Source organism: Poecilia reticulata, chromosome 9 (genome assembly GCF_904066995.2).
Source record: "Poecilia reticulata chromosome 9, P_reticulata-male-v2, whole genome shotgun sequence".
NCBI lineage: Eukaryota > Metazoa > Chordata > Actinopteri > Cyprinodontiformes > Poeciliidae > Poecilia > Poecilia reticulata.
In genome coordinates this window covers 13,521,672-13,534,449 of record NC_088838.1, presented here as the reverse complement: position 1 = coordinate 13,534,449, position 12,778 = coordinate 13,521,672, and the positions used below count along the sequence as shown (strand labels likewise).

The 12,778-nt window shown below is 38.3% G+C and overlaps 1 protein-coding gene across 1 annotated transcript in view; it reads left to right on the top strand.

Annotated features, from left to right (window-relative positions):
- The window catches only part of pebp4 (phosphatidylethanolamine binding protein 4), a 60,997-nt gene that overhangs the window by 36,794 nt on the left and 11,425 nt on the right, over positions 1 to 12,778 (top strand). Inside the window, exon 5 of the mRNA XM_008419007.3 lies at positions 12,733 to 12,778. Within this exon, the coding sequence (XP_008417229.2) occupies positions 12,733 to 12,778 (46 nt within the window). The remainder of the gene's footprint in view (positions 1 to 12,732) is intronic.

Here is a 12,778-nt window from a genome sequence, read left to right as displayed (position 1 = left end):
CTACAGTGGATCACAGCATATTCTTATATTAGTGGCATAGTCAAAGTCTCAAAATCTAAATGAAATGGAAAATCTGGAGCATAACTTTAAAAAAACAGCTGCATGAATGTGGTAAAAAGAATTGAAATTTTTCTAGAATTTTTAAATATAACAAATATTTTGCAGCATCATTAATGTAACTATAAAGTACTAATTTAAAGGGATTTTACTGCAAGTTTTGGTAACACTTTATTTGAAGGGGGGTGAATAAGACTGTCATGACACTGTCATAAACATGACATAACACCTCTCATGAACATGAATCAGCCTTCATGAATATTTATGACTGTTGTCATAAAGCATCATTCGGTAAATTATGACACTTTTAATACAAAGTTGACATTATTCAAAATGTCTTTGTTATGACAACTTGACATTAACCACAAAATCATTACTGTTTAAACTGTACCTTTAATATAAAGTTACCTAATTTTTAAAGTGCAATCAGTAATACTTTTATAACAAATTTATATCAGTAATGATTTCTTGGTTAATGTCAAGTTGTCATAACAAATACATTTTGAATAATGTCAACTTTGTATTAAAAGTGCCATCATTTACCGAATGACACTTTATGACAACAGTCATAAATATTCATGAAGGCTTATTTATGTTCATGACAGGTGTTATGTCATGTTTATGACAGTGTCATGACAGTCTTATTCACCCCCCCCTTCAAATAAAGTGTTACCCAGGTTTTTTTGCTCTATTAAACAATTTATTCTACAAATATTTAGTCTTTGGCGTAGACAGAAAGTCAGTGAAAGGTTGCTAAGATCAAGGTTATGTACTCACACTTTTTTTGTTCCAGAGAAAATATGTACTGCTCTGTTCAGAACAGTGAGGAAGTGAAAAAATGCATCAATTGCATACCTGAACACCTTATTCAACATAAAAGACACCTGTATTTTTTAAAATTAATTTCTTGTTTTCCTGGTGTAGCATTGATGCACAGAGGTCATAAAAATAATCAACTATTACATATTAAAACTGCAATAGCTGAATGATTATCTCATATGTGCATGCATTCATAAAATGATTAAATGTTTGTTCCCTAGAAATTTGGAGGAGTTAATAAAAGACACTGTTGTAAACAGTCGGCTTCATGAAAGTTTCTGAGCCCAGATCTTTGCTTCTGTCGTTTTGCACAATGCATATATGGGTGGTCAAGTCCCTGACACCTTGACTGAACGCACCACAGCCATGTTTCGCTTAGCTCAGTTTGTAAATGTGGAAACTGCTGACGGAGTCGCATGTTATTCACTCCAGCTGATAGTACTTAATGCATTTTGTGACCTGTTAAAATGAAATCCAGACCAATGGCGCATAAATTGGGACGCTAAAATATGTAGATTTTAAAGTAACGCTTTTTAAAGCATCCAACATTCCTGCAAATGTATTCAGAACAAAAGCATACGTTTCATAACACAAATCAAGTTACTGTGCATTGCTGCACAGTATATGTTCCCTAAAAGTAGGAATTAATAATGAAGATGCTTTTTGGCCTGAAATTGCTATTCAAACAATTATGTACTTAGTTTCTTCCAACAAATGCATTCCACGTTATTGTTTTGCCTCATAGCAAAGCACCTAAAAGACTAAAACCTTTCATTCCAGCAAAGGCCGCTATTGGTCACCGTCAATAAAAGCATAAAAGCATTTATTTCCCACGTTTGTCAAATTAACAGCATACTCCATCTCCCATAGGACTTGTAAGGTTCATTAACCTTTCTGTGAAGTGGGACAGGTTTCCAGCAGTTACTATAACCTTTGTCTCCCTGCTGCCTCAATTATAATAGAAGAATTAAACATCCAACCATTCAAAACAGTAATTCTACCTCTTAAATCCCTTTGTACCTGCTCTCAGTTGTTAATGACTAAAGACACTGAATGAACTATAGAGTTATCAGCAGATGTAACTGGACTGGAGCAAATCGAATAGCTACACTTAACAGCAGGGTTGGTGCCTGTATGTGTGCAGTTTTTGTTTAAAAGACCAAACTGAGTATTCTGTTATTTTTAGAAAATGTTGCTTTTGTTTTGGATGATTAACATACGTCTACATCATACTGCCAAAAGTATTCTCTCAATTGTCTCCACACACGTGTAACTGCATCTCAGTTGAATGATATCCCAATCTTAATCCAAAGGGTTGTGTGCGATATTGGTATGCAGATTTAGCAGATTGGACTCTTTTGGAGAAGATATCCACATTGTTTAGGAGTGCATTTAAGGACATTTTTTAGAAGCCCATTTGTGTGGCCAGACACTGATGCTGGAAGAGAAGGGTTGACTTAGTGTTAGTTTGCATTAGAGCTATTTTGCTTTGTGTAATGGTGTGCAGTCATGTTGGAATAGAAAAGAGGATTCCTAAATAGTACCCACGGAGTTAGGAGCATGAAGTAGACTTAATTAAAACAAAATCTCAAGCACTTAACATCCCACTAAGCACTTTTCAAATCATCCTCACAATAAAGAAAGAGTATTTCACTACTGCAAACCTTGTCAAGACATAGGTAACCACCTGAACTTACAAGGCGAGCAAACAGAGCATCAAGCAGGCAGAGGCCCATGGTAAACTACTTGCATGATTCTGTTGACAGAAATGTAAGTTGTGTATTCCACAAATCTGGCCTTATTGAAAAGTGGCCAGAAGAACACAACTTAAACTTTGCCACAAGTCATGCAAGGCACACAGCAAACATGTGGAAGAAAGTGCTATGGTCAGACGAAGTCAAAACTGAACTTGCCTGCAGTAGCGGCACCATCATATTGAACCATTTGGCCATGTTCAAAACGCCGTGTAAGGAGGAAAACCAATACTGATACTTATTATAAGCAAACAGCCCTTTGAGTCACATATGATAGTGGCAGCATTATGTTGTGGGGCCTAGGCCCCCCAAAAAGCTCAATAAAAAGACCAAATCCATATAAAGTTGAAAATCTTTGACACTTGAGAAATATTTTCACACGGGATGGAGCTTAAGCTATTTTGCAAAAAGAATGGGAAAATAATCATTGCACAGATTTATGAAGTTGGCAAGGAGTTAATGCAAAATACTTGCAGCTATAGTAGCAGGAGAAAGTGGTTCTACACATGTAGGCTACACTTTGTAGATTTTCCTTTAAAAAAAAAGTAAAAACCCATGTATCATCCTATTTCACGTCACCCTTAGGTGCCACTTTGTGTTTTGTTTTTTTTTCTACATTAAATCTTGAACGCAGCCATTGAAGTCTGTGTTGTAACATGACAAAATGTGACAAAGTTATAAAAAAGGTTTGACTACTTTTCTGAGCCACTGTATTAAACAAATATACAGCGGTTTGTTAGTTAGTTCCAAAAGTCAGGATCTTTCACAAAAGGATTCGACAACACCGCCATCCTTTCAAAGTCAAGGGAACAGACTCACCTTGAAACACTTAAGTGCTCAATTACACGCCTGTTGATTTCCTTTAATTTCTTAATAATTAGATTAATTGAGTAGGCAAAGAGTTCGTTCTCTTGTCCACCTACTCCTTCCACGTCCTCCTCTCCCTCTCTCCTCCCTCTACGTCATGCACACACCCACAAGATATTGATGCTCATTTACTTTGTGTCAGTGTTCACACCTCATATTATTTTAATTCTGTCACGACAGTTTAATAAGCTTAAACTTCCTCTCCTGCCCCCTCACTTCTCTGCCATCCCTGTATGTGTTAATCAAAATCTAGCATGTGTTTGTACACACCATCTTATTTTCAATCTCTGTGGATTTCTCGTCTTGCAGGCAGAAACCTCTGTAGCCATGGTAAAGATGTGTGTGTTGCAACGACGACATACTCAGGCAGGGATTTTCCACTGCCACCCCCGTTAGTGGGAAGCCCTATTTGGGGACATGTCAGCGCCTTGTTTGCTTGTTGTGCTGATGAAGCTGGGGGTGGGGCGAGTGGGCAGCCTTGTTCAGGTTCCAGGATTCCCTTCAAATGAGTCAGCCAGCCCCCTCTCAAACAGACTGTTACCTTGGGAACTCAGGCTTGGGCTTCCCTCAACAGTACTAAAGTACAGACTCATCAGCACATATACCCCCTTACACACACATGCACACACACTAAAAGGACCAGCACCGAAGTTAGATAAAAAATTAGCTTAGTAGGTTGCTCTCACTTTGGTCGTTTCTCTGCCCCGTTGGGTCCAATCTGCTCTCTGAGAATGAGATTGCCAAACCAGCTCAAAGTCTTTGTTAAGGTGTGTTGCATGTATGTAAATTAGTCTGAATATATGGTTGAGATAATGAACCTGGTAGCTACTTTCTTAAGTGAGTGATTCCAGTGATGGTGTCCCTTCCTGCTAATTAGCACGACCAAAGGATTGTGGGTTTGGTGTGTCAAGTGATTTCAGTGATGACTGGAGAGTTAATAACTGGACTGTTTATGTTTCCAACTTGGGTTCATTACCAAAGCCAAATGAGTTTCTGTTGTGAGCCCATTAGTCCAGCAGGCTATTGTTAAGTGGGTTAATTTGTTGATCCATTGAAGCAAATCAAGGGTGACTTCCCCCACCGATTTTCTCTCCCTCCTGTTCAGACCATTTTACCACGCCCCTCTGATCTCCCACGGAGTTCGCTATCCTACTCAGATGGGTAGATCCTTTTGAGCCTTTTCAGGGGTTTAAAAATGGATGAAGCTTGTGAGAAAAATCTAGGAGCGATGTACTTTCAAAATGAATTCAGAGACATAGAATGCAGATATATCAATAATCAGCAAATCTAAGTAATAATTAGGATGCGCAAAGGCTTGACCTCAACCTGATGGAACACTTTTAGGTGCATTAGAGTAGAGGCATTAAAGCAACCTGTGCCTTTAGTACTAGTGTCTGCCATCACACGTACTTGCTACACATTTCCCATAAACACACCCATAAACTTGTAAAAAGCATTCCCAGAGTCCAAACTTTTACCTTATTTTTATTCTCATTTTTACACAAACGTACCTGAACAGGCTCCATAAAGATTGAGCAAACTGACTAAGATTAAGAAATTGTCTAGTGCTCTCTGCTGACATATTGCTCAACTTCAGTAAGCTGTCAGCTATGCATTAATGCCATGTCTAGATAACATACGGTGCCTATAAAAAGCATTTGCCTCCTTGGATGTTTTACCTTTTTATTGCTTTTAAAAATCAATCATGATCAACAAAATTTGGCTTTTTTGACAAAAGAATTTCCCCCCCAAAAAACTGTAATGTCAGAGTGAAAACTGATTTATACAGAATGACGATTAAATATAAAATGTTTCACATAAAATGTGTGATTTTCACATATTGACAAATCAACTAAAAGCACCTGGCTGATCTAAAGGCCTGTGAAGGAGGACTAGGCTGAAGTAAATTAGGAAGGTATGGAGAAGTAAAACTACTTAGGCATTTATAGGAAAACATTGGGATTTTGAAATTCATTATGCGATTCAAAAGGAACCAATGAAGGGACAACGGGATTGGGAAGATGTGCTCATGTCAAGACAGGCAGCTTTGACAGTTCTGCCATCGTCTTTCCATTTTCAGACGTGCAATAGAAGAGACCTCTGTGTGATGTTCAAAGCTTGGAATATTGTGTTAGAAATCAAGCCTGCTTTAGATTTCTACACAACTTTCTCCCTTACTTGCCTGCTGTGTTTCTTGGTCTTCATGATGCTGTTTGTAACTAATGTTCTCTAATGCCTCTTTCCGCTGGCTCTACTTTGGCTGCACCGCTCCACCCAGCCTTGCTCCGCTCTTCTTGGAAGTTGTGTTTCCACGAACCCTGTAACGCATGCAGCTGGGGGGGACACCTCGTGGAGGTGTAGGCTTTGAGCCACACCTCCACACATCTTACAATATGTGTTGCGCTTCATAACTGTGCAACATGAGTCGTCATTTTTTGAGACAACAGAAGAAGAGAGAGCTGTGCATGTTGCTTTTTTTTTGCCTAGTTGGGATTATTCTGAGATTTCAAATGCTGCGGATGCTGTGGATGTGGTGGGAAGAAGAACAGTATTTATTAATTTAGAAGATGGCTGTAGTTATTTACCATCTAGTACCTAAACAGCCCTACTCATGTTTACCAGCCAGATGCCGAAAAAAGCAGTAGTGGAAACACATGCAAAGCAGCCCGAATAAAGTGGAGCCCAGCAGAGTACTTTACAAATTTGATGGATGGATGGATGGATGGATGGATGGATGGATGGATGGATGGATGGATGGATGGATGGATGGATGGATGGATGGATGGATGGATGGATGGATGGATGGATGGATGGATGGATGGATGGATGGATGGATGGATGGATGGATGGATGGATGGATGGATGGATGGATTTAATTTAAGTGTGACAGTGCACATTTATGAATGTACAGTGTTGTCTTAAATATAGTGGATTTAGCAAAATGATAATTTCCACCTGTGGACCCATAAAACAAACAGTACATTAAAAATAAGAAAAACAATTAAAACAAATAAAAACTGTATATAAACTGAAAATCCTATTCCGACATCATACATGATATTTGTTATGTTCGGCTTTCACAAAAGTCCCTATGGCAAACATTAAAGTTGTGACGAAATATGTGACGAGATGGGACAGAAAGTTCCAGGAGTGTGAATACTTTCACTAGTCACAATTATTTGCACGCAATCCATCAATTTATGCCACCTGGAGTGTGATAGCCAACAATTATTGACGTTTCCGGGACTGCAACCCGTAATACCCACAGACAAGTCTGAGAAGCTGTCAGGAACATCGTACATACTCTTTGCAGGTACATACTAGCCGTCGACTTTGAAACTCCTTTAGTTGTTACCAGCTCTAATAAAACCTGTCATAATATTATACCCTTCTGTAACTCTACATCAGTGGGTGAGCTATACTTAAGAAATTGTGAACCTGGTGACAATTCTCATAAGTGGGTAGTTTTCTTTAGCATTTTGTGTCTGTGGGCTTGAATTTAAGCAGAACCACAAGGATATCATTGAACACCTCTGAAATACTGTTAAACGTACGGATGTGTGCAGATATCACAATGAGAAGCTGAAGAGAAGACTAGAGAGTCATGTGAGTGCACTCGGTTGTAACATGACAGAGAAATGACATTCAGTCCCACGTTTTCAGTTGAAGAAGTTGTGAATATCTTTAGGCAGTTTCGACTAGCATGTTGTGTTTGTAAATGTATGATAATAAAACTTCACTTTGTCATTTTATCATTACAAGAAAGTCCCACAATTTCTCTCTGTCATCATCAGTGTTTAACCCACATGCCCCGAGGTTTCTTCTCAGTACACAGACTCTTAATTCACAATAACCCTGCAAATGAATGGGCTGATTACAGCGAGAAAGAAGAGGAGGTAGTCATAAGCACTTGGCTTGAGCGGAATAGGCGAGGGGGGGTGGGTGGTGGGGGGTGGCTGTGGCAGTACAAGTCCAGCCTCAGAAATAGAGCTGTGAACACCATCTGTCATGCTCTCTCTCCCCGTCTGTTAGCCTGACTGCAAGTAAAAGGGAGAATGATGCTCTGAGAACTGCATTAGAAGAACGTGGGTGCTGATTGTCGTAGGTGTGGGTTTACAGGCTAAGCAAGGGAGAGAGAAGTGGTGGATATTCAAGGAGGTGCATGAGTAACTCTTGCTGACAAAGGGAAGCACGCACCCACACAAAGAAAGAGAAGGGTTCTTGGGCAAGTGGGTATTCCTGCTGAAATCGCACCCCTGCACCCACCCACCGCCTCTTCGTGGACTCCTACCTACTGGCTCGTGTCGGAGGATTCCTAACGGAAGTTATGTTGACACATTATACAAACACACAACTCATCCTCCGGCCTCGAATTGAAGCTTTTTACCAAGTCATGTAACGTATTTAGTTTGTTTTCTCACAGGAAGAGACATTACCTTGCTAGCCACCCAAAGACTATATCTGTGCGTGCCTCATAATTTATGCCTGTCATAAATTATGTTCCTAGAAGTCTTACTCATTTTATCTGATGTATTGGTCCTGAAACTGCTCATGAATACAGTGTCAAGATGTTACGTGACCCACAAAATAAAAGGTTTGCCATGTAGCTTTTTCTAGACTTTCTGCGTTATTCATTGCTCATATTGTGTAGGTTGTTTGAGATCTTTTACCTTTGTTCAAGTCAGAGTGTGAAACAGTCAGTAAGACATAAAAGCAAGCTTTGCCGCAATGAGCAACAGAGGCAGGATGAAATGTGTGCAACACCACAGCTGGAGACACAACAGTGGTATCTGAACAGGCTGCACCTACACTAAACAGAATATAGACTAAGAAAAAATAGATCTTTTGGGAAAAGAACATCTTTAAAATAACCCACAAAGCATAGATTCAATCCCTTCTTTTGTAATGCTTTCTTTTATATTTGACTCTATGGTACTGTTTTCCATGATTGCTCATCTCAAGCGGCTCAGAGGTCTGGGTCAGATGTACAACAGCTTGCAAGAGCTTTGTCATCTCGAAGGCAATTTCCAAATGAACATGCTTCCTGTTGTAGTGTGTTGAACCCAGCATAGCCGCTTTTTCAATGGTGAAAGTAGAGCAACTGGATTCCAGTTTTTCCAGTGTCAATTCAAACATAGTTTGTTAAGCTAACCCCCTCTGATCACTTTTGATCACGTTTAAAATCAGTAGCAAAATACCACATATACCGAATGTACATGCCAGTGCCAGAGAGTCAGCAGCAAGTGCTATTAATCGTTGCAGAAACAACAAGGGTTATAACATTATTTATTCTCTTGCTACACTAAGTAGACTCTCTGTTTGCAGTCAGCTCAGTGGATACAAAAGCTTGAGGTCTGTTGCAAGTCACAACAGTCCAACCTACATTTTGATTAATGTGGCTTTTAAACACTTGGGTGCACTTGGAGTGTATAAAACTGATTGAATTTTAATGTCGAGATCATTAAGTATAAGATCATAACAAATAAAACTAACATTTTTGTAAATGTAATGTTCTCCACCCATGTATTTTTGTACCCTTCATCCTGGTACAGTGGAGCCTTGGTATCTGCAGGGGTTAAAGACCACAATCACCTGCGAATAGCTGAGATCATGAAATAGAAGAGACTCCCTCCATTTTAATAGCTGTAGCACATACTGTAATAGGCATTAATGCGGACTTTGGATACTGTTTTTTCAGTATTGTAGAAGCGAACATCAACTTCCTTATCTCTGCTCCTGGGAGCACAACCAATCAGCATAAGAAAAAAAACAAATGGCACTCTTGGATTGGCTGCTTTCCAAACACCATTCAGTAGTGTGTCAATGCTAATATGACATATTTAGTCATATTTAGCATTGTGTCTGGGTATTTCAGCTTCTCAACCTACATCTTCTTTAAATACTTTAGATATGCTGTGCAAAACAAATCATGAATAGGTGAATTTGCTCTACATATAAAACATGATTAAATCCATGTAAATGTTCTGGAAATATATAGCTCCTTTACAGTCCTACTGACCACTCAAATGCTTTGCACTACATGCACATTCACCCATTTACATTCACAAATGCACACGTTTATACACCAATACACAACTCAATAGGCAACCAGGGGCACATCAACATGTGACTGGAGGAAACTGAAATCATTTCTACAACTTTGAATTGTAAGACAACTACGATACCAGTCGGCCTCTGCTGTGTGCCAACTTTTCTCAGAAACATATTTGTGTCATGTGTTTGCCATATCTTCATTTATTGACTCAAGTCCCAGCGTTTGAACAATTTACTGGTATAGCCCAACGTAAAGCACATTGATGGTTTCGCTACTTATCACATATTTTGGCAGCAGGCTGCTGTGTGTAAAACAATGAATGTGAATGTAAGACCTGAATCTGCCCTACAGTGTCCAAGGCCTCAGACACACTGCTTCACAACTTTTGTTTTCAACCCTTTTGAAATATTCCAGGATGGTGTTTTGTTTTTGGTACAAGTCCAGCAATAGATATTCTTCAGTCTCAAACAGGATCAATTCAACAGCCTGGCAGGAGTGAGTTTGGAAATAGATGTAGGTGCAAAAAAAAAAAATGTGCAGGATTTGAAATTGAAAAGACTACTTTGCTTACTTTGTTTTTTTTTTTTTGTTACATATGAAATGAAACCTTTTTACTTTTCTCACTGATGGCTGAAGGGACATTCAGTCATTCAGCTTATTTGTCAAATCAGATGTTGTCCTGGGAAGACATGGTTTGCACATCATAGCAGATTTGTTTGGGTACCAAAACAAAAATATTGCCTGAACTAATGACTAAAGTCTCTGGAACTGCAGAACACAATGAGTTTCAGGCTTGGTGTTGGGCCAGAGGTCTTCTCTTCTGTTTTCCATAATTGCTTGCTTAGTTTTAGGGTGTTTTTATTTTTTACACAATAGACCCATAAAGATCACTTTAAAAAATCATCTTCATCTTCCTCCCACTGGCAAAAAAAACTTCTGTTCTTCATTTTAGAGGAAAATTCCTCCCAACCCATTTATGTCTGGGTGTGTCTGGGTTTAACATGAAGTAATCGGACAGTGAAAAGAAGATAGAGTGAGAATGTTTCATCCAGTTTTTCTTTATTTTATTGACATGTAAAAATCTGTATTTATCTTTTCTGCCTCGTGACCTGGGTTATTTTAGTGCCCATTTGTTTGTTTTGCCTCATTTTTTTAACATGTATAAAATCAGTTGCATTTAAATAACTCATTTAAGACAAAGAACACAACACATTTAATTAAAGCCTAATAGTCTGCATGACTGATAACTTAGGCAATCATTTTTAAGTATGAATTTTAATTAATAGCCTTTCCCTTCATTGATACATTTTGAGCCTAAAATGTATGCACACACATGATATCCATATATACCTGAGTCATGAATGAAAAATGAAAACATTTGTTTTAAATATGAACAACAAATTGTTCATATTCAGCAAAGACCACAGAGACCATCGTCCATTAAATCATAATGTCTTACAGAGTCCGTCACTCTGAAATCAAGCTTGGCAAAACATAAATAAAATGCAACGTTTTCTGCAATTTATTTTGAAATCTTATGGTTGTCAGAAAAAGTAAAGATGCATTTCTGCTGCCTGCTATAGACTTGTCTTCTATTAATTGGCAGAAATTCAATGTTGTATTCATTTGCTGTTATTTAAACTCCGTGTTCTTTACTGAAATTAAAAGGCCAAGGGGTGCCAGGAAAAACGAGCGAGAGCTGAGCATTAAGATGTGGGAAAATGTTGACTACCTGTTGCTATGGCAATGGGTTTGGATCCTGCAGGCTGCAGGACTCTTGCTGTTTCTAAATAAAGCTATTTTTTTCGCACTGATCTGTGGATGAAGATACTCACAGCTGAAGCTAATCTTCTGAATTGTATCAGTCGGAGTAAACACTTAATACTTTCTGTGAAACATCCTCAACAGCCGTTATGGGATTATAGATAAGATGGAGCACAATGAGGGGCACATGCTGGAGTACTGATGAAATCCTCAGTAACACTTGCAGGCTGATTTGAGCTGTGCTGATGTTGATCAAAGTTATAAGGCAAATAGATTTGGAAGAAACTGAATTACAACTGTACGTTTCTTAATACAAGGTTTCTGCATGTGTCATGATGTCTTCATATCTGCCAAAATCATATTTTTGTCTTCCGTACAAAATGATTAGAAATCATAAAATAAAAATGTATAAAATATAAATTTTCCATGAGAAATGTTTTCATCTGTGTTTGTATTTATCTTTACAAATATGTAAAATCATTAATCCTAAAAAATTATAAACGTGGTTGCTCCATTACCAAAATGATAAAGTCGACATTGCTGTTCTGTTTATACTGTAATATTAGTTTATTTAGTCAATCTACTTTAAGAGAAGCTAAATAATATTTCTGTTCTCATATAAACTATGTCCCATTTGATTTGAAGTCATCAAGTAAACCAAAATGTCAATTTAAATGGAAGAAAAACAAGGGAAACATTCCTTAATAGTCCATCTTTTGTCCCAGATTGCTGTCTAGAAACACACCACCTTGGTTCCCCTGTAGGGGGCGCCTGTGTGCAGAGAAACGAGGACACTAATAGGTGCTCAGACCACACACTCCTTGTTTGTGATGGGGACTTCCATTCTTGCTTCAAGTGGGTTTGGGGCCATTTCACAGACAACATATTTAGTCATTTTCCTCCCACTCAAGGATGCAGCCATCATGTAGTAAATACCCAAGTTTATTAAACAAACGTGTCTGTGTGTAATTTTTGCTGTGTGAATGGCCTTACTCTCTGTGTGTTTCCTGAGAAAAAGGGAGTTCAACATGGCAAATGCATAGTACAAAAAAAATCTAAAAGGCTTATGAAATTTACCTGAGCTTCTGATATGGTAATAAGATGTCTGTTTCTAGGCAACAGGAGATTAATATACAATTAATAATATGGGAAATTGGAAATCCTCTCACTGGCTTAATGTGCTTGGGAACTGTCTTTTGTCTGTAGTTTGTTCCTTAACTTTTAGACATTGATTTAACAACATCTCTCGTGTGTTTGACTTAAATTAACCAAAGAAATTGTTATTCTATCCTGCAGAAAAGCTTTGAGTAAATAGATTTTAATATTTCAAACAACATTTACCACCATTTAGTGTTAGTTTGTAGGAACACTTTTTGTTTGTGATTTACCTGACTGACAATGTGCTTGCTTTGCCAGGGCTACTCACTGGAGGAAGGAAAAATCCAAGGAATGACTCTTACTG